At 34.6% G+C, this 25633-nt stretch overlaps 1 protein-coding gene across 1 annotated transcript in view; it reads right to left on the bottom strand.

Annotated features, from left to right (window-relative positions):
* Positions 1-1950: 1950 nt before the first annotated feature.
* The window catches only part of C15 (homeobox protein C15), a 57330-nt gene continuing 33647 nt past the window's right edge, over positions 1951-25633 (bottom strand). The window contains exon 3 of the mRNA XM_076409442.1: positions 1951-4486. Coding sequence (XP_076265557.1) covers positions 4270-4486 — 217 coding nt within the window. The 3' untranslated portion in view covers positions 1951-4269. The remainder of the gene's footprint in view (positions 4487-25633) is intronic.

Here is a 25633-nt window from a genome sequence, read left to right as displayed (position 1 = left end):
TAAAACTCAATCTTATTTTTAGCAAAATAACAGTTATTGTGTAAAGTCAAAGTGTATAAACAATATGTATCATGTATATACTAATCAAAATATTTGAAAGCTATTTGAATCCTTGGTATGAAAAACATGTCGCTTTATACTCGAGAAAATATATTTATATACTTATATATTTTATATAGAACTAATATATTTTAATGAATAGTAAATAGATTAGAATGTTTCAACATGGTATTTCAAAATTACTCATTATACCAACTATGTTGTTAATTTTTTACGGCACAAATACAATAAGTTTTCTCCAAATATATACCGAGGGCAGTAATAAATCTTAGGGAAGTTATAGGAACTGTGAGTAAGGGTAAGATTCTAATCTATGGTAAGGTTTTGCTCCAAAACAAAATAAAACAGAGAAAAGAAAACGATCTCATTTGGCCAAGAAAAAAGTGTTGTTCTATCAGGTCTATAAATTGGATTACTGCTTCCTTATTCAGCATATTCTTCATAATTAGCGACCATTTCTTGTTTTTAAAACTGAATAGTTGTCTAGGTGGTAAGAGATTTGGGTCAATTGAAGAGGTTATCAGTGAAACGAACCCTCTTATTTTGGGGAATAACAAAATTGGAAAAATACTCTATTGAGTTAAAAAGAGACAAACCTGCAGAACAAGTCGAATCTTACAGGCCTATTTATATTGGTAATATTGGTAATTTCTATAATATTGGTAATTGGTCAGTACAAAGGTCAGTATTGGTAAAATTTTCATTTGAAATTAGTGATAGTAACTTTGATGAATAGGGTGGGTTATGTAGGATATATTTAGGAACTTTAATTTAAAATCAAATTTTCTCCAAATAATGTCTTTTTGATCCTCATCGACATCGACATCGACCGATCTTTAATATTTTCGATATCTTTAAAACAATGTTACTTACAATGTTATTTTTAGCAAAATAACACTTATTGTGTAAAGATAAAGTGTATAAACAATATGTATCATGTATATACTAATCAAAATATTTGAAAGCTATTTGAATCCTTGGTATGAAAAACATGTCGCTTTATACTCGAGAAAATATATTTATATACTTATAGATTTTATATAGAACTAATATATTTTAATGAATAGTAAATACATTAGAATGTTTCAACATGGTATTTCAAAATTACTCATTATACCAACTTTGTTGCTAATTTTTTACGGCACAAATACTATAAGTTTTCTCCAAATATATACAGAGGGCAGTAATAAATCATAGAAAAGTTATAGCAACTATGAGTAAGGGTAAGATTCTAATCTATGGTAAGGTTTTTTCTCCAAAACAAAACAAAACAGATAAAAGAAAACGATCTCATTTGGCCAAGAAAAAAGTGTTGTTCTATCAGGTCTATGAATTGGATACTGCTTTCTTATTTAGCATATTCCTCATAATTAGCGACCATTTCCTGTTTTTAAAACTGAATAGTTGTCTAGGTTGTTAGAGATTTGGGTCAATTGAAGAGGTTATCAGTGAAACGAACCTTATTTTGGGGAATAATAAAATTGGAAAAATACTCTATTGAGTTAAAAAGAGATTATGTTGAGAAATAAAATGCCTTTCTGTTGAAGGAAATATATTTCAACTGCTCTCGTATTAAAATTGTTTAAAAATGTTCAATATTTTGGTTTAGGAGGGTCTTGAGTCTTCAGTAAAATATTATGTAACTGTAATAATTAGTAGTTTAGCCGAAATTGACTATTTACCGACTGTTTTCTCATGCATACAGTAACAGGTAATAATAGAGGAAACGGGTTAATACCATATTGTTGTAGCCGCCATTTTGACGTCGATAACCATTCTATTATTTGTTTTAGATTACCATCGACACTTTTACAGATGTGGTGGCGCTACGCTCCGTGGCTCTTCCATCGTCGTTGCATGTCAAGGGATCCAGTTAATTAAACGAAGTAATAATAGTGTCATATTTTATTCTGTTTCTGTTTTTTTTGTCTGTTTTTAATACAACATTTCTGTGCTTACAATAATAACTTATATCTACAGGTCAAATCACACTACTTTTCTCAAAAATAACTGAATTAAATTGAGTTCCACATCCAGTACGGCTTTTCGAACACGAACGTTCAGTTTTTTTTTGTTTCAATTTTGTCGGTATCACTTAAACTAGATATTAACAAGATATATACAATTAGTAGTATTTGTTGGATAGTATACACGCAACCTATTCTCGATATGGTTTACCATTATTAGATAACGAAACAAAGTTTTCGAATAATCGATTAAATAACATAAATATTCTACATTATCCTTTGTGTTAATCTCTTTGTTGTATCGAGGCTTTTCTGTATATTCAGAAAATACAACGTATTAGTACTATATTGGCAAGAGAAAAATTCTAAATATTATATATTCAAGGAGTTACAGCATTTACTTGAGAGTTCTTCACGTAAGTAAAATATTAAGCTACATATTTCTAAAACTAACAAAAGATAAGGTTTTTTCTTGTTTGATTATACACTTAAAATAGTAGAAAGATTTGTTGTCTCTAAAAACACTCACTCTTCACATTTCGAAAATATAGCACATTTGGACAATATTGCCTAAAGGAACAATCTAAATATTATATATTTAATGAGTTATAGCACATAATTGAGAGTGCTTGAGATAGAATAAACTTCTTTCAGAATATATTTTTTAAATTCTTCATATAGATAAAAGAATAAGCTTCAAACTGCCAAACGTAAGAAAGAATTATTCTTGTTTATATATGCGTCCAAGATAATAGAAAGATTGACTTTCTTCCAAAAAAAATTTTTTTTTCTTTAAATTTCTAAAATATAACATATTGAGAGTATATTAGCAAGAGGAAAGGGTTAAATATCATATATTTCAAAGTTTTTAGCACATTCTTGAGAATATTTAAGATCGAGTAACCTTGTTTCATAATTTCTTCAATATAATTTTTCATATACAATATAGAACAGGGTTCGAACTTCCAAAAATAATAAAAAAGCTCTTTGTTTTTGGAAAAAAATTATAAAATATTAACGATTAGTTATTCAGCGTAAAGTAAATAATGTTGAGAATGTGAAAAAACATTATATCTATTCATTATCATGTTTTTTGCATCAAGAAATGCGAACGATGAAAATTGACCAATAAAAGGCCACAGCTGTTTATCCTATCGATTTACGAGGATTTGTCTAGCTCTGACTGAGGATTCTGGGCTAAAATTGTTGAATTTTAGTCTAGATTGGATTATCTATTATTAGTCTATCAGGATATTTCAGGTTGTTCCAGGTTGTCAAAAATGTCACCAAAAACACCGATGAAGCGTGAGACTGTACCAGAGGAGTGTTTTTGTTGTTGTTGTATCTGTCTATGATTTTAGGTACTAACCTAGAAAAGTGTATGAATTGTGATATTTTTAAATAAAAATTTTATTTTTATAGAGAATATATAACAGCCATATTGTTATTTGTTTTTCAACTTTTCTTGATTTATTCGAAAACATTAAAACCGTAGATAAAGATTGTCAGTGACTAAATAAGTTATTGAAGGTCAATACAGAAAGTATGAAAAGTATGAAAGTATAAAACTTTACGTTAATTGTCAGTGATTAGATAAATTATTGAGGAATAATACAGAAGACGAGGCTTGTATCAGATTTTTTTTTGTTTTTTTAAGGTATTAAAGTTTTGAAAAGCATTATTTGGGTGCGAATTGTGATATTTTTATATAACAATTTAATTCTTATGGCGAATCTATAACTGATATATTGTTAAACTGTTTATTTGAAATACTTCTTGATTGTTCCTATACAGATTTGAAAGTTTTTTCAGTCCCATCATTATTATCCATCAAGGCGATGCGAGGACTTACATTATTAGCGGTTATTACCTTAATAATACAATAAAAAGATCAACACGAACGTTTTGAAGTGAACAACGAAATCCCGTTCGTGATCATTCTCTCCGATCGAAACTGTGTCACATCCCATCATCATCATTAATGAAGCAAAACGATCTGTGTATACTATCCGACCGTAATTACAAGTCAACTGATTGCCGTCCAAGCGGCAAACCATAATAAATAATGTCGTAAATGCTCATCGATCAACATACTCAGAGTTCCGTTATTGCACGACGTACGAACCGACCGCTTCTTGTTCAAGATGGCGGCGCGAGTAATGCGGTTATAGCCAACAAAACAATATATTTACGTTTCACTGTACACTAACAAAAAACGGGATTGTCTGTCGTTAGTCAACACTCAACACATGGATTCGGCCAGGGCCGGTTGGGGGGCATTGTAGGGTCCCGCCCAGGGCTGGAGGTTTTGGAGGGCGCTGAGGGCTGTGTCGGTAGGTCCCGCGGCCGTCGGCGGACCCTCGCTCATGTAACCTTTGCTCAGGGCCTCGGCTTGCAGCGATAACATCAGTCTGTTGGCGGCTTGTCGTTCTGCTTCTCTTTCCTCTGCCGTCTGTCTTCTGTAACACAAAGAGGACGGTTAATTAATACTAGTGATGGCCCTTTGGTCGAAATTCGACCACAATGTATTAAATTAATTATGTTTATTTCATAATAATAGGTCAAATGAAAAGTCCCCGGCCTGACACATAGATGGCGCTACTTGATTCGATTTTTTTAGTTAGCCCTAACCCTCAAAAGATGCATGTATAAATTTGATAGCTGTCGGATCATTAGTTTGTGAATTATAGTATTTTGAGTGAAACAACTTTTGTTATTGTGAAAAAATATCGAGAAAAAGGAATTTCGCGTGTTGATAAAATATTGCTTTTTCAAGGGAAAAATACAGTTGAAGCAAAAACTTGGCTTGATGCCGAGTTTCCAGACTCTGCCCCAAGAAAATCAACCATCAAGGATTGGTATGCTAAGTTTAGATGTGGTAAAATGAACACCGAAGATGGTATATAAATGCATCGTGTCACAAGTTTGTGAAAAGGGTGACAAAAATCCATGAATTGTGCTTCGAATTGCATCCTCATCAACCGTATTCTCCAGATCTGGCCCGCAGCGACTATTTCCTGTTCTCAGATCTAAAAAGAATGTTCGCTGGGAATCCGCATAAAGAGGTGATCGCCGAAACTGAGGCCTATTTTGATGCAAAGGACAAATCGTACTACAAAAATGCTATTGAAAAGTTGGAGGGTCGCTATAATCAGTGTACCACCTTTGAAGGAAATTATGTTGAATTAAAAAAAAACAAATTTTACCAAAAAAATGTTTTTTACTATGGTAGGCCGGGGATTTTTAAATTGAACTGTTATAGTAAAAGATTGATGTTGAAAAGATGTTACTAAAACTTGTGTTCAAAGTATTTTCAATATAAGGTCAGATACATCTTTAATATATATAACATTAATTAAAATAATAAATGTCACTATATTGGAACATATTAAAATATACGTAAGTTCCAACAATACGGGAATAACCAAAACTGACACAAAATCTCAAATAACACTGCTTACAATTAAAAAAGTTCGTTTAATAATGTTTTCTCCAGAGATTCCGAAATAAAGTGTTGCGGGTTATCATCGATGCCCCATATTATGTATCCAATACACTGATTCAGCGCGATATCCCCTTAGAACCTATAACGAGTGTGATTCGAAGTGTTAGTGCGAAGTACTCTGAAAGGCTATTAGTGCATCCCAATGCACTCGCCAAACAGTTAAATGTGCACGATGACAGTGTAGTGCATAAGCTCAAACGCAAACTACCTACGAACTGATTAATAGATGCATAGAGTGAGATTTAATAATCTCTAGAGTAAGTTAGAATAGTCTTTAGAATAGGGTACACTTTAAAATAAGTCAGAATAGTATCTAGAATAAAATTTTGGTTATAAGTTGTACAGCAGATCACTTACTGAAGCGATCTTCTACATGTCAGGATAGTTATATTACAAAACGGAAATCATATAATAATACTTATCGAATACGGGCAGATTGTAGACGTTCTAAGAGATTAATAGAAAAATTCGATTCTCCTCTAATGCCCGAAAAAAAGCCCGACATATTAAGAAGGGTGTTGAAAGAAAATTCATTTTCTTTTGCAAATTATCGTTTTAATGACCAGTTGCCAGACTATGCGAAAAAAAGCCGGAAAATATTAATTAACACTTCTCCCTTTCGTCTCGTTCTTCGTCACCAACGGCCATCGAGGCTCTCCACCGATTCCCACTCATTTTTCGGTCTAACGATCCTCTCGCCCGTAAGTCCGCAGCGCCCGTTCGATGCTAATTATTAATAGCAGAATGCTAATTAAAATTGTTCGGATTCCGGTTATCTCCCTGGCCACTCTCTCCAAATAAGGGTGCTAATTACCGTAGCGCCAGCGTAGTTTAATTAGGCCGATAATTAATAATGTAGGCTGCGTGTAGCTCTGGCGCGCATTCGGCTTCGGTCCTCGTTGAAGACGGAGAAAGAACTGTCTCGACGAGCCCGGCTTGATAAAGTTAACAGTCAAAAATTACCGTCCTTGATTAATGGCGGCGTTTGGCAACACTGTAGAGTACTGTAAGCTGAGCATTCTTCAAAAGGAGTTGAACGACATGCTATTAATGCGTTTTCTATAAAGTTATTTCTTAATGTTCCTTTTTATTTATAAAGAACGCCTTTTGTTTTAATATTTTACTGTTTAGAAGATAATAAATAAGTAGGCTCAAATGTGAATTTAGTGTCAGTTGTTACAAATAGGATAAATTAATTAAATGACTTGAATTTTGCAGTGGATGTAAATTAATACGTCAAGTTTGTGATAAGATGTTGCTGACTGAGATGAGACTGAGCTCTCTGCATAACCAAAGCCGATGACAAGAAGGATCATATGCCCTCTGTGTCCTTAACTTATTTCTGCAGCATCTTTATAAGCAGTATGTAGCAGCATGTATATAAGGTTTTTATAAAATATATAAATATATATTTTATAAAAAATAATACTATGTACACTGCACGTCTTGCAGTATATATATCAGTAGAAGTTTGGTTATAAATAAGTTTGATAAATAAATAAGAGTATTATGCCAAAAGATATATCTCTGCCTAGGGCAATAGAAAAAGAACAAGTGGCAGTCAACAAAATCTACAAATGGACGAAAGATTGGAAAATTCAACTTAATAGCTCCAAATCTGTCCAAGTTAATTTTGCACTGAAGCGAAATAATAAACACTTAATTATATCATTCAATGGATGCCCGATTCCTCAAAACAGAAACAGTTATACACCTTGGAATTATTATTGACGGTAGTTTTCGATTGATTAAAAATACCTATCGCTACGTAACCAACGAAGAACTGCACGTTGACTTGGAAATCAAATAGATTTGCAAAGTTATCCAACATTTCGCCGTGAAACATAAAAGAAGATTACTAAATCATACTAAAGTGGACACAATAAAACTGTTGGACAGCGCGCAGAATGCCAAGAGATTGAAGCGAACAAAACCATATGAACTTATATAAAGTGTCTACCTTTAGTATACACTGTAGCTATAAGTTATTATAATTTTATAATTGAGGAATACTTATTGATGTATTTCCCAGCACTCGTCCTGCTTGTGAATTAATCCAAGTACAAATGAAACTGGTAATAAATTAATTGTAAATTAAGATTGTACTAAGCGTATCTAATAAAGATGTTATATAAAATAATTTCTAACACTTGGGACGCGCACGCCGGAGTTGCTTGTTCAATATACCAGACCACGATGATTTTTGAAATATCCTGCATTCATTTCCTTGCACTCGACTTCGGTCCTCGTGGAAGACGGAGAAAGAACTAACGATGGGCCTGACTTGATAAAGTAAACACTCAAAAATTACGGTCCGTGATTAATGGCGGCATACAGATCTCGACGCAACCCTTTCGCGTAATTGGGCGTAATTTAACGTGTTGTTTTGGTTGAATGGAAACGATGAAAAACGACCTGCGAATCTCTTAGTTTCCCATTTATCATCTGCGAGTTAATTGGTGAGGGTATGGTTCAACACCAGAGTATTGCTTGAAACGTCGAATAATTCGTTAAAAAAATCAATTTTATAGGGTTTCCATCACCAATTTGCCAAATTCCCCAATAATAATTCGGTAAACATAGAGGATTGGTGCCATGCGGTAATTGCTATTAAATACGTCTCTCTCTCTCTCTTTCCTCTTTATTATTTCATTTTCTTAACTTACATGTTTTTAATCAATCATTGTCTTCTTTTCTAGTGTAAATTTCTTCCAAAAAAATAGTACTGAGTGTTCGAACAAGTAAATAAGTTAATACACACGAGCAACCAACGAAAATTTCTACAAATCCAAGTCAAATTCTCCAAAAATTCTCTCAACATCAAAATTATTTGAAAATTCAAATCAACTAGTCGTCCAACGCTGTCAAAACAAAATTCTTCGATTAATTACCAATGGCTATCGCTACGTAACCAACGAAGAACTGCCCGATGACCTGGATGTTAAATGGATTTGCGAACTTATCCAAGATTTTGCCCTAAAACACGAAATAAGATTACTAAATCATACTAACTTGAAAGCAATACAACTACTGGACAACGCGCAGGGTGTCAGAAGATTGAAGCAAACTAAACCATATGAACTTATATAAAGTGTATAACTTTAGTGTACACTATAGTTTGAGATATTATAATTTAATAATTGAGGAATGACATATTGATGAATTGTCAAAAGTATAAATTAAATGTAGTAATATATTAGTTTATAATTAAGTGGTACTGATTTTTATCTTGCTATGAATTTTATTAATTGAAACGTTAGATATTTTCTCATATTTCTAGTCTAGTTCATTACAAGGAAATAATTCATAGGCCGCGAAATATCGAGGTTTTACAAGTCTCACTATTTTTTGATCATGACGGTACGCTTTAATCTGAATATACGATATAACATACGAGAGATGTTATGATACTGGGGTGTTCCTCTGACGATATAACATAATATAGTCGATACAGCTACGATTTCAAAAATTGTAAAATAAAACGAAAACCGTTTCTATGCGATTTTCACGCAGTTTCGCTCAGTTTGTCGGGCCGGGTTGCGATCGTGACACGGAAAAACGATAAAAAAGTTTAAAAAGAGGCGGGCGCGGCGACGAAAGCGCCCTCTAAATATTTAACGGGCCAAACACTAGACCTGTGTCGGGCTGCATTATTCACGCCATCGCTCTGTCGGCTGCTCAATAATGCAGCGGCTTTTAGGGTGTCAGAATGGCAATCTGGCCGTCCGCCTATTGCTAGTTGTGCCATCGTCAGCCGATGCCATCACCTAATGCTCTCTACAAGTCCTGTACAAGTGTCAACTAGCGTGTAGCGGGTAGGGTCCTGCCGTACGGCAAAAAAGCCGAATTTTTCTATCATCAACCGGAGTTGTGGCTAATTTATTTACTAGTATGGCAACACTGTTTTATAATGCACAACATCTTCATCATCATTAAATAATTAAATTTTTTTAGTAAAACATTTTTTTAAAACTTAGTAATCATTGTGTCATAGTGTCAATATATTCATAGAGTCATAAAATGTATGTGTTGCAAAGATACGACATCAAACCCACTAAGTTTTCGACTAAAGCAAACTTCTAGCGTGGAATAGCTGTCAACCCTTAACTCTATTTCGGCCGGAGTTCCTCTGGTGTCTTGGGACTGCACCTGTATCTCCTCTACACTGCTGATGTCCCAACAATAAAAGAAACAGCATTTGGAACATTTGCAGACGACACAGTTATCATGGCAAACGATATATTTCTTCCTAAGGCTGTAAAAAAGGTACAGGTAGCAATCAACAAGATCTATAAATCTAGAGACTGGAGAAAACAGCTTAATAGTTCCAAATCTGTCCATGTGAATTTTGCGTTGTGGCGAAATGACACAGCCAATATAACATATTTATTTCCTCTGACTTCCCCATCACCAGGACATTCGTTTTACTTTTATTAGTTATTATTTTATATTATTTTAGCATCATATTCCATCTCTTAAAAAAATTTAAACTTATAACTATAACTTAAGATTTAAACATTGTTTTAACGCCGTTAGATTCAGTGTAAAATTCTTTACAAATATATACCTGTGCTTATTTAAACGGAATTGACACTAAAATACTTAAATATGACAAAAAGTTACAAATGTTCAAGACATGTATATATATTTTGAGGTAACAGAAATGAAAACCCACGTTAAATCGATTTGTGGAATTGATGGCTTTTAAGATATGCGATACAAATAGAAATCCAAATATTCAATATTTTAAAACACACTTTTTATTGTGTAATTAAATATTAAGGATTTCATCGAATTTCTCAGTAATTTTCATCAATCTGAGATTAATTTAATGGAAATTTTGACCACCGTATATAAAGAAAGTGTCTACATTTTTTACTACTCAGATAACGTAAAACTCTTAAAATATATTCATAGAAATTAAAAATAAAAGGAAATACTGGAGCGGGTTTAACACTTGTATTAAAACTTATAAGGGCGATACAATAATCACGTAAATATTAAGAGAGAGAAGTTTATTAGAAGAGAAAAATGAACTGTATGAGGTGGTATCGAGGAATGCGTCCTCGACGTCCGACAAGCGATGTTAAACAAATGTTAAAGTGCAGGAACCCAATGATTGATCGTTAGCAAAATAGATTTTTTTGTTGCGAAATAAACGAAAAATACATGTCAAATTGATTGGAAATTTATAGTTTTTTAAATACGATATAAATCTAAATATATTAACTTTTTTGAAAGCATATTTGTGTTGTATAATCATCTGAAGGAAAATAAAGTGCTGCTTCACCAAGACAATGCACCATGTCACAAGCCAGTGAAAACGATAGTAAAAACCCATGAATTGGGTTTCAAATTGCCAATAGCCAAATCGTACTACAAATATGGTATCGAAAAGTTGGAGGGTCGCTATAATCAGTGTATCACCCTTGAAGGGAATTATATTGAATAAAAAAACTAACTTTACCAAAGAAAAAGGGTTTTACTATGGTAGGCCGGGGACTTTTCAATTGACCTGTAAGTGTTAGTGGTCTAGTCAGTTCTTATAATACTTCACATTTTCTATGGCTGGATAACGTCACGTACCTAGGTCTTCACTTCGACCGGCGGTTCGGTTGGCATTCCCAAATCCAGAAAGCAATCCAAATAGGTTCGGGATAGCAAACCTGCTATCTTCTCTGATCTGCCCTTCTAGCAGCCTTCCCATCTCCATCAAATGCTTATTTTACAAAATGTTAATTCGGTCCGTACTCCTCTACGGATCTAATGTCTACTTCAAGTTTGTTGCACCCAACCAGGTCAAACGGCTTCAAGTTTTCCAAAATAAGCTCCTCAGGAGAATATTAAACGCTCTATGGTTTGCCAGAAATAATCAAATTCATAGGGAAACTAACACTCCAGAAATCAAGCACTTCATATCTCAATCATTCCACAAACAACAACTCAGTTCAAGTTCTTCTGAAAACGCGCTTGTTTGCGAGCTGGTCGACATGCTGGGAGCTTAGCACCGCGCCACCGCCAAGCTCCCCCCCTTTTCCAGGCTCAAACGACCTCATCCGTCGCTACAGTCATAACTTTTGCCCCCATACGACACTATCCAGTTGTGTGTTAACTCAGGTTTTCGAATCAATAGAATCGCCGGGCCCTTGTGCCCAATAACGGCTGCCCGATCAGTGGGTGCCATATCCCCAAATTTAATGCAGTAGCAGTAGTGATCCACAGGGGTCAACTGTGAGGCGGTTTCGGTTTAGTGTATTGGTAAGCCCAGAGGCAGTCCCACATAACCCGGTCCAACTTGTCACTCCAAGGCAAGTCTCCGCGACCAGGTATGCGTCATGCATTCCACCGCCTGGTTTTTATGCCAGAACAAAAAAAAAACATCACTTTTAAGAGCTCCTACCGACATTTTTCAATGTTTTCCTATCCTAAATGCTAAAATTGCAAAATTACCAACTCAAATTGTATTTCCTCACTTTCTTCGAAAGAAAATTGATACAGAATAATATCCTGTATGGAACGTGAACCCATTCCCATAAACAATGATCAGTAAAAACGAAAAAAAAAACAACGCGAAAATAAGAAAGGGAGAAAAAACAACAATCACTTTCCGTGAAGGCCTCCCCCATGCCGCAAACGACCCATCCGCAGGCGAAACAAATCAAGGGAAATGGCATGTCGATAGTTGTTGGCTCGGTGGCAGATGGGAAACAGAACCGCCAACAACCGAGAACACCGGCAAATAAAAGCGCACGAAATCGGATTAGGACGAAGTCGGGAGAGACGCCACGAAGAACGTCGTTTCGCCCTCCCTCTGACCCCCCTCGTTCCCCCCAATTACGACCAAGAACGTTTCGTGTTCGGGCCCTATTTTCCGGGCTGACTGGTGTTTTTCCGCAAGTCGCGATTGATTAAACGGCAATCGCGAATGGTGGAGGGCGGTACGATTGGTGAGGAGGAGGGAGGAGGATGAGGAATAACATCCAAATTCGGAAGGGCAATCGAGAAACGCACGCAGCTCACTTATCGTATCAAATATTTATGGTGTTCCCGAGATTATTTCGATATTCGTTCATTATTAAGTTATATCCAGAGTTAACAGCCACAGAATGAACGGAAAACGCAAATTTCCTCGACTGGATATACGGAGAAAATATCGAATTTACGTCTCGGGTAAAGATAAAACCGTCAAAATATATGTATTTTTGGGTGAAAGAACCGAAAATCCATGTTAAATTGATTAAAGATATATATTTTTTGAAATAAGTGACATAAACAGAAATACCAACGTTTTTGAAAATTAATTTTTCATTGTATAAATTAAAAACTCGAAGTTGCCGAAACATTATTATAATACCATTCCATTCACTGTGAAATTCTTTATAAGCCCTGTAATTTATATTATCCTGCGCTTTTTTGATCAGATGTGGCAGCAGTAATTTTGAAAATGGCCAAAACATGCAAATTTTCATGACTATATGTATGGAAAAAGTGACAACATTTTTCACCTCTCGGATAAAGATAAAAATCTCAAAATATATGCATTTTGGTGTGAAATAAAGGAAAATTCATGTTAAAATGCTCTAGGATTGGTAGTTTCTGAGATATGTGGCAGAGGCAGAAATCCAGTAATTTCTTGAAAATATACTTTTCATTATATAACTCAAAAACTAAAAGCTGCTTAAACATTATTATACCACCATTCAATTCAGCGTAAAATTCTTTATAACCCCTGAAATTTATATTATCCTGCGCTTTTTTGGTCGGATGTGGCAGCAGTAATATTGAAAATGGTAAAAAATTGCAAATTTTCATGACTATATGTATGGAAAAAGTGACAACATTTTTCACCTCTCGGATAAAGATAAAAATCTCAAAATATATGCATTTTGGTGTGAAATAAAGGAAAATTCATGTTAAAATGCTCTAGGATTGGTAGTCTCTGAGATATGTGGCAGAGGCAGAAATCCAGTAATTTCTTGAAAATACACTTTTCATTGTATAACTCAAAAAATAAAAGTTGCTTAAACATTATTATACCACCATTCGATTCAGCGTAAAATTCTTTATAACCCCTGAAATTTATATTATCCTGCGCTTTTTTGGTCGGATGTGGCAGCAGTAATATTGAAAATGGTAAAAAATTGCAAATTTTCATGACTATATGTATGGAAAAAGTGACAAAATTTTTCACCTCTCGGATAAAGATAAAAATCTCAAAATATATGCCTTTTGGTGTGAAATAACGGAAAATTCATGTTGAAATGCTCTAGGATTGGTAGTCTCTGAGATATGTGGCAGAGGCAGAAATCCAGTAATTTCTTGAAAATATACTTTTCATTATATAACTCAAAAACTAAAAGCTGCTTAAACATTATTATACCACCATTCAATTCAGCGTAAAATTCTTTATAACCCCTGAAATTTATATTATCCTGCGCTTTTTTGGTCGGATGTGGCAGCAGTAATATTGAAAATGGTAAAAAATTGCAAATTTTCATGACTATATGTATGGAAAAAGTGACAAAATTTTTCACCTCTCGGATAAAGATAAAAATCTCAAAATATATGCCTTTTAGTGTGAAAAAAAGGAAAATTCATGTTAAAATGCTCTAGGATTGGTAGTTTCTGAGATATGTGGCAGAGGCAGAAATCCAGTAATTTCTTGAAAATACACTTTTCATTATATAACTCAAAAACTAAAAGCTGCTTAAACATTATTATACCACCATTCGATTCAGCGTAAAATTCTTTATAACCCCTGAAATTTATATTATCCTGCGCTTTTTTGGTCGGATGTGGCAGCAGTAATATTGAAAATGGTAAAAAATTGCAAATTTTCATGACTATATGTATGGAAAAAGTGACAACATTTTTCACCTCTCGGATAAAGATAAAAATCTCAAAATATATGCATTTTGGTGTGAAATAAAGGAAAATTCATGTTAAAATGCTCTAGGATTGGTAGTCTCTGAGATATGTGGCAGAGGCAGAAATCCAGTAATTTCTTGAAAATACACTTTTCATTATATAACTCAAAAACTAAAAGCTGCTTAAACATTATTATACCACCATTCGATTCAGCGTAAAATTCTTTATAACCCCTGAAATTTATATTATCCTGCGCTTTTTTGGTCGGATGTGGCAGCAGTAATATTGAAAATGGTAAAAAATTGCAAATTTTCATGACTATATGTATGGAAAAAGTGACAACATTTTTCACCTCTCGGATAAAGATAAAAATTTCAAAATATATGTATTTTGGTGTGAAATAAAGGAAAATTCATGTTAAAATGCTCTAGGATTGGTAGTTTCTGAGATATGTGGCAGAGGCAGAAATCCAGTAATTTCTTGAAAATACACTTTTCATTATATAACTCAAAAACTAAAAGCTGCTTAAACATTATTATACCACCATTCGATTCAGCGTAAAATTCTTTATAACCCCTGAAATTTATATTATCCTGCGCTTTTTTGGTCGGATGTGGCAGCAGTAATATTGAAAATGGTAAAAAATTGCAAATTTTCATGACTATATGTATGGAAAAAGTGATAACATTTTTCACCTCTCGGATAAAGATAAAAATCTCAAAATATATGCATTTTGGTGTGAAATAAAGGAAAATTCATGTTAAAATGCTCTAGGATTAGTAGTTTCTGAGATATGCGGTAGAGGCAGAAATCCAGTAATTTCTTGAAAATACACTTTTCATTGTATAACTCAAAAACTAAAAGCTACTTAAACATTATTATACCACCATTCGATTCAGAATAAAATTCTTTATAACCCTTGAAATTTATATTATCCTGCGCTTTTTTCATCGGATGTGGCAGCAGTAATATTGAAAATGGTAAAAAAATGCAAATTTTCATAACTATATGTATGGAAAAAGTGACGACATTTTTCACCTCTCGGATAAAGATAAAAATCTCAAAATATATGCCTTTTGGTGTGAAAGAAAGTAAAATTTATGTTAAAACGCTCTAGGACTTGTAGTTTCTAAGATACGTGACAGAAACAGAAATCCAGTAATTTGTTGGAAATACACTTTTTATTCTACAACTCAAAAACTAAAAGTTGCATAAACATTATTATTCTATAAAAATATGGAAGAACCTTTCTAGAAAATGATGGAAAATATTTTGGATAAGACAAATGCCTTTTTAAAGCGAAAAATCATAATATATGCGAGCACCTAACTGATGTTAATGTTATTTGTTGAACGGAAACTTTTACTGATCAAACACCGATGACATACTTTCCTTCAAACACAAACCCGTGTCATCGTAATAATGGCGACTTGTATCAAAGAACAATTAAGAAAATAAAAGCGTACACGTCTCCACAACGGTGACTTCATTAAATCAACGGTACAACAAATGCCACTTAATCCCGACCACAATTAACATCAGATTCCAATCGTGTCCATTCAAATTGTATTACGACCATCAGCGATACTTTATAATCTTGCTTAACGAGACCCAATTCCTACCACCAACGCCACACATCCATATAGTTCGTCGCTGAAAACGTAGCGTACTGTACCAGCTATCGTTTTACGAAAACCTTTTAAGCTTACACAACTACGGGCCAAATTAAAAGCGTCCCCTCCCCCTCTGGCGATGCGGTCGGTCGCCCAAGAATGACGGTGACGACGACAGGCATCGCGACGTGTCTTACGCGAAATTTCAATTAAAAGGTTCGCGGGAGGCGCTGGTTTCCGCGTTTCTCTTTTGTCCGGCGCAAATGGGCCGCGAAGGTTTACACGATCGTCGATTAACTTTGTCGGTGGCGGCGTCATCGGTCGGAGTTAGTGCCGGGTGATTCTTTCGCCGATTTATTTCGAGTACATTGTCGCAGACAACAGAATTAAAACATGGGTTCTCGTTAAAATTATTGGAAAGATCTTGAATCAATTCATAACATAGTTTACTCAAAGTGCTAGTGAACCACGTCATCAAAATGTAAGAGGTCAATTAAAAATTCTCCGGCCTACCAAAGTAAAACAAGTTTTCTTGGCAAAATTAGTTTTTTTATTCAGCATAATTCCCTTCAAGATGATACACTGATTACAGCGACCCTCCAACTTTTCGATAACATTTTCGTCGGTGACAACCTCTTTTGGGCTTACACCGCGTTCACTGTTTTCGGTGATCATTTCACCACGTCTAAACTTAGCATAGTCCTTCCTGGTTGATGGTTGATTTTCCTGGGGCAGTGTCCAGAAACTCGGCATCAAGCCAAGTTTTTGCTTCAACTGTATTTTTCCCCTTCAAAAAGCAATATTTTATCAACACGCGAAATTCCTTTTTATCCATTTTTTTCACAATAACAAAAGTTGCTTTACTCAAAATGCTATAATTCACAAACCAATGTTCCGACAGCTGTCAAATTTATACACACATCTTTTGAGGGTTAGGGCTACCTATAAAGTATATGGATTTAATTCTAGTAGCGCCATCTATGTGTCAGGCCGGGGACTTTTCAATTAACCTGTTATATACGATGAGATTTAATGAATACTAACCTGCCAGATATTTTCACTGAACATTCTAAAAGAAAGGAAACAAAAAACTGGAAGTATCTCTCGGTTTATCTACTCCCCGAGTCCCGATATTTAGACCCGGTCTTCACGTAACACGTAAAGCGACTTGACGAGGGATCTTCGTGTGTTTTCAGCGCCGCCACGTCAGTGCCCCTGTCAACTCCAGTTTAAATCCCTTTTAATAATTCGTCGCCTTCACAGAACCTATCATTTGAGGCCGCCGTCCATTATTGATGGGACGACGGGGCGGCCCCATTGTCGGGAGGGGGGTCCTCCAGCGTTATTTACTTGTGTTTGTTTTTCTGGGGAGGCAGGCTCTGAATAATACAGCGGCCAAACCCTTTTCCCGGCTTGCTGTTCGTTTTATTCTCCATGGAGGCGGTTGCCGGGTCGTGAGTTGCCATCCTGACAGCTGGTAAAAGAATGATAGCTATTGACGGTTATTTTGGTTTAAGTGTATTTCGACGTACCGGCTCTAATATTGGGAAGTTATCGATAAACACACCTGCGACACACTCTGGCTTTCTCTGTCCGGCTCCCCATGTGAATTGAACTCCAATAAAAATTAAATGATTCGAGAATGTAAATAAACAGTTCTGGAAATTTTTCTAACAACTGTTTATAGGGTCACCAAAATTCGCATAGAGCTTAAAATTGATGATGATGTTCAGAATAGCATTATAAATGAAATGAGAAAAGTCTTCATCGATTCTACATCTGCAGAAAAGAATATCCGAGGTTGAAGTTCTCAAAAATATGTTTTTTGCATTTTTAAACCAATCGACAAGTTTTATCATAAAAATATTTCAGGTGAAATATGTACTTATTCCACCATAGACACATAGGGCTTAACATCTATGTCATTTGTTAATGTGCATTGAATTTTAATCAAAACTTCACTTAACTAGATCAAATGGTTTTACTTTTTCTAAGAGCTGGGGAACATCAACGTTGATATGCTGATGGAGCCTGTGTTCATGTCCTTGGGTTTAGTCCTTGATACAGATCTACAATTTCCTCCTTCAGGTCCTTATGCCGATTGTCAATATCAACAATACCTCACAGCACCTTATTTTAGAATCTTTGTATGATATTTCTATTGCTTTAGCTGGTGCAACCCCAGAGTTGAACACCATAAATCCACACTGGTTTCAAGACTTGCTAAAGTAAGTTATTATATTCTAGCATTGCTGAATATTTACCCAATTTTTTCCATAACATCTTTATTAGATATGCTTAGTACAATCTTAATTATACATTAATTTATTACTACTTTTCATTTGTACTTGAATTCATTCACAAGCGAAACGAGTGCGAGAAAATACATCAATGTATCAATAATAAAATTATAATAACTTATAGCTATAGTTTACACTAAAAGTATACACTTTATATAAGTTTCTATGGTTTGGTTCACTTCAATCTCCTGACATCCTGCGCGCTGTCCAGAAGTTGGATAACTTCACAAATCCATTTGATTTCCAGGTCATCATGCAATTCTTCGTTGGTTACGTAGCGACAGGCATTGGTAATCAATCGAAGAACCTTGTTTTGACAGTGCTGGACGACTAGTTGATTTGAATTTTTAGTGCAACCCCATCTTTGCACCCCATAGGTTCAAATTGGCTTCATGATAAATCAATCTCTTTGATTTCAGATCAAGTTGAGAGTATCTTCCGACTAGCCAGTATAGTTGTTTTATTTTGGTTCTAATATGTTTTGCTTTTTGTCTAACGTGATGTTTCCAATTTAAGATGGATTCCAAGGTATTTAGCTGATTTTACTTGTAGAAACGGGCATCCATTGAGTGATATAATTAAGTTGAATTTTCCAATCTCTCGTCCATTTGTAGATTTTGTTGACGGCCACTTGTACTTTTTCTATTGCCCTAGGCAGAGATATGTCATATGCCATAATAATTGTGTCATCAGCAAAGGTTCCAGTAGTGTTTCTTTTATTGTTGGAATGTCAGCAGTGTAGAGCAGATATCTACCCAGTATCTGGTATATTTTTTCGTACTTTAGTTTGAATTCTTCAGAATTTTTCGTAAAATACGGCTTCCGGCAGAGTACAACAACAAGGGTGGTGCCAAGAGGTTTAGTTGTATGTCCATGCAGGACTACTTCTTGATTTATATATGTTGGCTGGTGCTTGATTTTTTGTTAGTGAAATCAATACTGATTTATTTTGATGTTCCATTTCTCTTACTTGTCTTAAAATACATACTGATGTATTAATCCCGTGTTTGCCTAGCTTATTGCAATTTGCAATAAGATTGCTTGCAATTAAGATTGTACTAAGCATATCTAATGTAAAATGTAATTTATAAAGAAATTAAGAAATAAAATATATTCAACAACTTTTCTATCAAAATCTCTATTGACTTGACAAGAAAATAATTTCGTTCGACAATCGACACTGAAACTGTTACTTCTTGTTTCGTTTAATTGAAAATGTGCAGTTTCGCGTGTTCCATCATTATGTAAATGATACAAGCCGAAACGTCCGGTAGTTCCAAACCGCCGATCAGTTTTAGAGCTTTAACATCTCTTTCGTTGTCGGTTAAAAGGCCGTGTACACGTCCAGGAGCTTTCGCAGCAACACACTTTTAATTACTGATGCGGTAATGGACGTACCGTGTTCGACAGGCGACCCGGCCGGCGCCAGACTCGGACAAGTTGACAGTCGGCCGCGTCCGCGATTCGAATTTGTTTCACCGTCGGGGTACTGCGATTGGGAGGCTAGGTCTGAGTCACCCAGAGGGCAGATCATATGAAACGACCAAAAATACTTGGTTTCGAGTCATCAGTATTGACAGACCTATTTGATGGACATAAATGTTGAAAAACCCGATGATGCTGAATGCTCTTAATGTCCAGAATCTGCTGGAAACCCAACAAGTGCAGATATAGCCTTAACAGCATACAATACATAAATAGAAACATACATTTGAAGGAAATGTTTTTTATTATTTTATTACTCTTCATGATTCCACAACCTGCCCTATTGGTAATAAGTATTTCTTATGTCTATATTATATATACATGGCATGTAGAAAATTCACTTCATTAAGCAATCTTCTGTATAAAATAGTATCTTAATTAATATTATTCTAAAGCTTATTCTAAAGTCTACATATGTCCAGTAATCAGATCAGGTGGTGTTAAACGTTTTAGTCTACGCACTTCACTATCACGTCGCATATTTAGCTGATTAGCGAGTACATTGGGATGCACCGACACTCTTTCGAAGTACTTCACACAAACACGTTGAATTACACTCGTTATAGGTTCTAGAGGAATATCGCGTTGTATCACTTTATTTGAAATATAGTACGGAGCATCAACAATGGCACGCAACACCTTATTTTGGAACCGTTGAATGATGGATGTATTAGATTTGCTAGCGGTACCCCATAGTTGGATTCCATATACACAAATGGGCTTAAGTATAGACTCATACAGCAACACCTTGTTATCTAATGATGACTTGGATTTGCGTCCGATGAGCCAATGCATTTGATACAATTTAAGTTCAAGTTGTTTCCGTTTAGAGAGTATGTGCTTCTTCCAGGTTAGGCGTCGATCTAAGTGCATACCAAGATATTTAACATGCTCTGCTTGGGGGAGTTGATGATGATTGATATTCACTGGTGGGCATGTTTTTTTACGCAGGGTAAACGTTACATGCGTGGATTTTGTTTCATTGGTTCTAATGCGCCATGTCTTCAACCATAATTGTATTTGCTCCAGGTGGGTTTCTAGGTTTGTTGATGCTGTAGATTTGAAGGAAATAAATAGCAAAATGTGTCTTTATATTTCTCCACGGCCCCTTGCTTCCCGAATCCTCTACCTTTCTTGCACCTCCTCCTTCTTATATTTTTATTTCTTATCCGTCACATCTTTTTTTCTCATTTTGGTAGTAGTAGTAGTGAATTTAAAAAATGCTTCCAAAGCAATATTTAGAGATATTAACATCATATATCTCCAATAAACTCTTCAAAATTAAACAAGAAGAAGAATTTTCTAAACTAGAAGATATACCAGTAGGAGTGTGAAAAAAAAAGAAATAATTTTCGTTCAAAGTAAAAGGGATTTTCTTCAAGGAAACAGGCTTATTGGAAGAGAATCGAAAATGACAATTCACAACAAGATATTAACCCACAATCAGACATTCAAAGCAATATTGCTATATGGTATAGGTCTATGGGGCTGTACCCGTAGTGGCAATACAAATAAAGTTCAAGTATTCAGGAATACGATTTTACGTAACTCAGTTGACGCACCTTGGTATGTACGCAATGAAGATCTGCATCGTGAACTTAAAGTTCTTACAGTCAAGGAAGAAATCAAAAGGTTCACTGGGAAAGACGAAACCAAGCTGCCCTTCCATAAAAATCCAGAGGCGCTCTAGCTCCATGAACGACACTCTGTCTGCAAACTGAAGAGGACTAAACCATGGGAACCTTGCGTGATTGTACATGAGTGAAGTGGTGTAAGGTATGAGAGTGGAACTATAAATTGGTCACTGGATAGGTTATATTGTGTGAATTATAATAATAATTGTTTGCAATAAATTAATGGTTGGTCTCGGAGAACAGTTTTAATAATGGGGACATAACAGGTCAAATGAAAAGTCCTCGGCCTTTTTTGTATAAATTTGACAGCTGTCGGATCATTAGTTTGTAAATTATAGCGTTTTGAGAGAAGGAACTTCTGTTATTGTGAAAAAATATTGACAGAAAGATAAAAAGGAAATTGCTGTGTTGATAAAATATTGCTTCCTGAAACTTGGCTTGATGTTGAGTTTCCGGACACTACCCCAGGAAAATCAACCATCAAAGATGGGTATGCTAAGTATAGATATGGTGAAATGAGCACCGATGCCTGTGAACGCAGTGGACGCCCAAAAGAGTTTATTACCGACGAAACCATTTAAGAAATCCACAAAATGATTTTGAATGATCGTAAATTGAAATTGAATGAAATAGCAGACACTCTAAATATATCAACTGAAAGTGTACATCATATCATTCACGAATATTTGAGTATGAGAATACTCTGTGCGAAGTGGGTGCCGTGCGAGTTCACTTTTGATCAAAAACAACGACGAGTTGATGATTCGGAGCAGTATTTGAAGATGATCAAGCGTATTAAATCCGAATTTTTGCATCGATATATGACAATGATTGAAACGTGGCTCCATCAATTCACTACGAAGTGAAATCGACAGTCATGCGAGTGGACTGCAAACGATGAACCCGCTCCAAAGCGTGGGAAAACGCAACAGTCGGCTGGCAAGGTTATGGCGTCTGTATTTTGGGATGTGCATGAAATAATTTTCATTGACTACCTTGAATAAGGAAGGACCATCAACAGCGACTATTACATAGCATTATTAGACCGTTTGAAGGATGTAATCACCGAAAATGGCAGCATTTGAAGAAAAAGAAAGTGCTGCTTCACCAAGACAATACACCGTGTCAAAAATCCATGAATTGGACTTCGAATTGCTTCCTCATTCCCCGTATTCTCCAGATCTGCCCCCCCCCCCCATTTACTATTTCCTGTTCTCAGATCTGAAAAGAATACTCGCTGGGAAGAAATTTTCGTCGAATGATGTGATTGCCGAAACTGAGGCCTATTTTGGAGCAAAGGACAAATCAAGACAAGAAAAGCTGGAGGGTCACTATAACCAGTGTATCACCCTTGAAGGGAATTATGTAGAATAAAAAAAGCTAATTTTGCCTAAAAAATGTGTTTTTCTGTGGTAAGCCGGGGACTTTTCAAATGACCTGTTACTTCAAGAACTTGAGGAAACACAAAATTACCCCGGATAGAGTGGATGACAGTCATTCAGCTACAGTACGATAAATAGAAGAATGTTAATTAAATACAGTAAATTATAACTTTAAAGAATGATTTTATTAGGCTTTTGGTCAAAACGTTCAATATATTTCAGAACAGTCAAGACTCTAGAATGTATATATTTGATTTTACTAAAACAATAGTAATTTTTAGGGTTACATATTGACTTTTATCGATTTTTTTGTTAGTTATTCATCAGTTTTCAACCATTAACTTCATTTAACCAACTGTGTGTTATTTATCAACAAAATTAGTACTATGACAAATCGAAAATTTCTATCGATCGATGATTAAGACTTTCGCAATTTTAAAATTCCTCCAAATTCTTTTTCGATGAACAACAATGAACGACAGACAGAAACCAATAAAACCTTTTAATTTATTTAGTACTACGACGCTAATTATCGCCTAGTTCTTAATAATATGTCTTTAGATAAAGTAAAACATTAAAAATCTATTGTTATTACATGTAGATGGTCGTTATCACGCCACGTGGAGGGTGAATCATCCGGTTTTATGTATAACACGATAATTGGAAGATGACTTTATTAGATTACAGCAAGAGAAGGGCACGTGCTCTGCATACTGGGAATACCATTTTTCCTCCGGTGGCAATCCCATGGTTTTTAATTAACCTAATTAGGATTGAACTAGTTAAATTGTACTTAAATTAATTTCTGTTATATTGATTTTACTGAAAACAAACAAGGATCTATTATAGTTTAATAATTCATGGAAGAATTTTATATGTTAAAGCAATGTGTGAATAGTGTTTTTGTGCTTGCTGAAGTGTTGCAGTTGTATGTGCTCTTATATACTTCAATTACCTAAATATTACATTGTTGTTTGTTATAATACGAAATACACTTTTTCGTTCCACAGGGTGGCTAAAAGCTTAAAAAAATCAACCTCCACCATCAAATGTATACAATTTAAACCTTTTTGTATTGTAATTACTATCAAGTATGTAAAATTAACATTTTGGTAGTCCTGTCAAATACATTTGTATCTATATCTTAAACTTATCACCATAAGATTATTTAGTAGCTTTGACATCAATACAATTTTAATTTTTTTTAGCAATTATGGGGCAGTTTTAAATAATACTGTTCTCACAGTTTTTAACTGATGATTCCGCCTACTGCTATTTATTAATTTTCTTGCCAAGTATTATACTGTTATGCTATGCATTACAGAGTATGTCAAAGCATGTGTGAATACTGATTTTGTGCTTGATGAAGTGTTATGGTTGTATGTACTCTTATATACTTCAATTACCCAAATATTACATTGTTGTTTGCTACAATACGAGATACACTTTTTCATTCCACAGGGTGGCTAAAAGCTTCAAAAATCTAACTCCACCATCAAATGTATACAATTTAAAACTTTTTGTATTGTAGTTACTATCAAGTATATAAAATTAATATTTTGGTAGTCCTGTCAAGTACATTTGTATCTATATTTTAAACTTATGATCATAAGATTATTTAGTAGCTTTGACATCGATACAATTTTAATTTTTCTTAGCAATTATGGGGCAGTTTTCAATAATACTATTCTCACAGTTTTCAACTGATGATTCTGCCTACTGGTACATATTAATTTTCTTGCCAAATCTTATACTGTTATGTTATACAGTTTTTTACAGAGCATCTCAAAGCATGTGTGAATACTGATTTTGTGCTTGATGAAGTGTTACAGTTGTATGTGCTCCTATATACTTCAATTACCCAAATATTACATTGTTGTTTGCTACAATACGAGATACACTTTTTCATTCCACAGGGTGGCTAAAAGCTTCAAAAATCTAACTCCACCATCAAATGTATACAATTTAAAACTTTTTGTATTGTAATTACTATCAAGTATGTAAAATTAATATTTTGGTAGTCCTGTCAAATACATTTGTATCTATATTTTAAACTTATCATCATAAGCTTATTTAGTAGCTTTGTCATCGATACAATTTAAATTTTTCTTAACAATTATGGGGCAGTTTTCAATAATACTATTCTCACAGTTTTCAACTGATGATTCTGCCTACTGGTACATATTAATTTTCTTGCCAAATCTTATACTATTATGTTATACAGTTTTTTACAGAGCATGTCAAAGCATGTGTGAATACGGATTTTGTGCTTGATAAAGTGTTGCACTTGTATGTGCTCTTATATACTTCAATTACCCAAATATTACATTGTTGTTTGTTATGATACGAGATACACTTTTTCATTCCACAGGGTGGCTAAAAGCTTCAAAAATCTAACTCCACCATCAAATGTATACAATTTAAACCTTTTTGTATTGTAATTACTATCAAGTATGTAAAATTAATATTTTGGTAGTCCTGTCAAATACATTTGTATCTATATTTTAAACTTATCATCATAAGATTATTTAGTAGCTTTGACATCGATACAATTTAAATTTTTCTTAGCAGTTATGGGGCAGTAGATTTCAATAATACTATTCTCACAGTTTTCAACTGATGATTCTGCCTACTGGTACTTATTAATTTTCTTGCCAAGTCTTATACTGTTATGTTATGCAGTTTTTTACAGAGCATGTCAAAGCATGTGTGAATACTGATTTTGTGCTTGATGAAGTGTTACAGTTGTATGTGCTCTTATATACTTCAATTACCCAAATATTACATTGTTGTTTGTTATAATACGAGATGCACTTTTT

This window comes from Rhynchophorus ferrugineus, unplaced genomic scaffold (genome assembly GCF_030347505.1).
Source record: "Rhynchophorus ferrugineus isolate W39M unplaced genomic scaffold, kcgeb_rfMv2 rfM7, whole genome shotgun sequence".
Classification (NCBI taxonomy): Eukaryota; Metazoa; Arthropoda; class Insecta; order Coleoptera; family Curculionidae; genus Rhynchophorus; species Rhynchophorus ferrugineus.
This window is presented reverse-complemented; position numbering and strand designations above follow the sequence as displayed.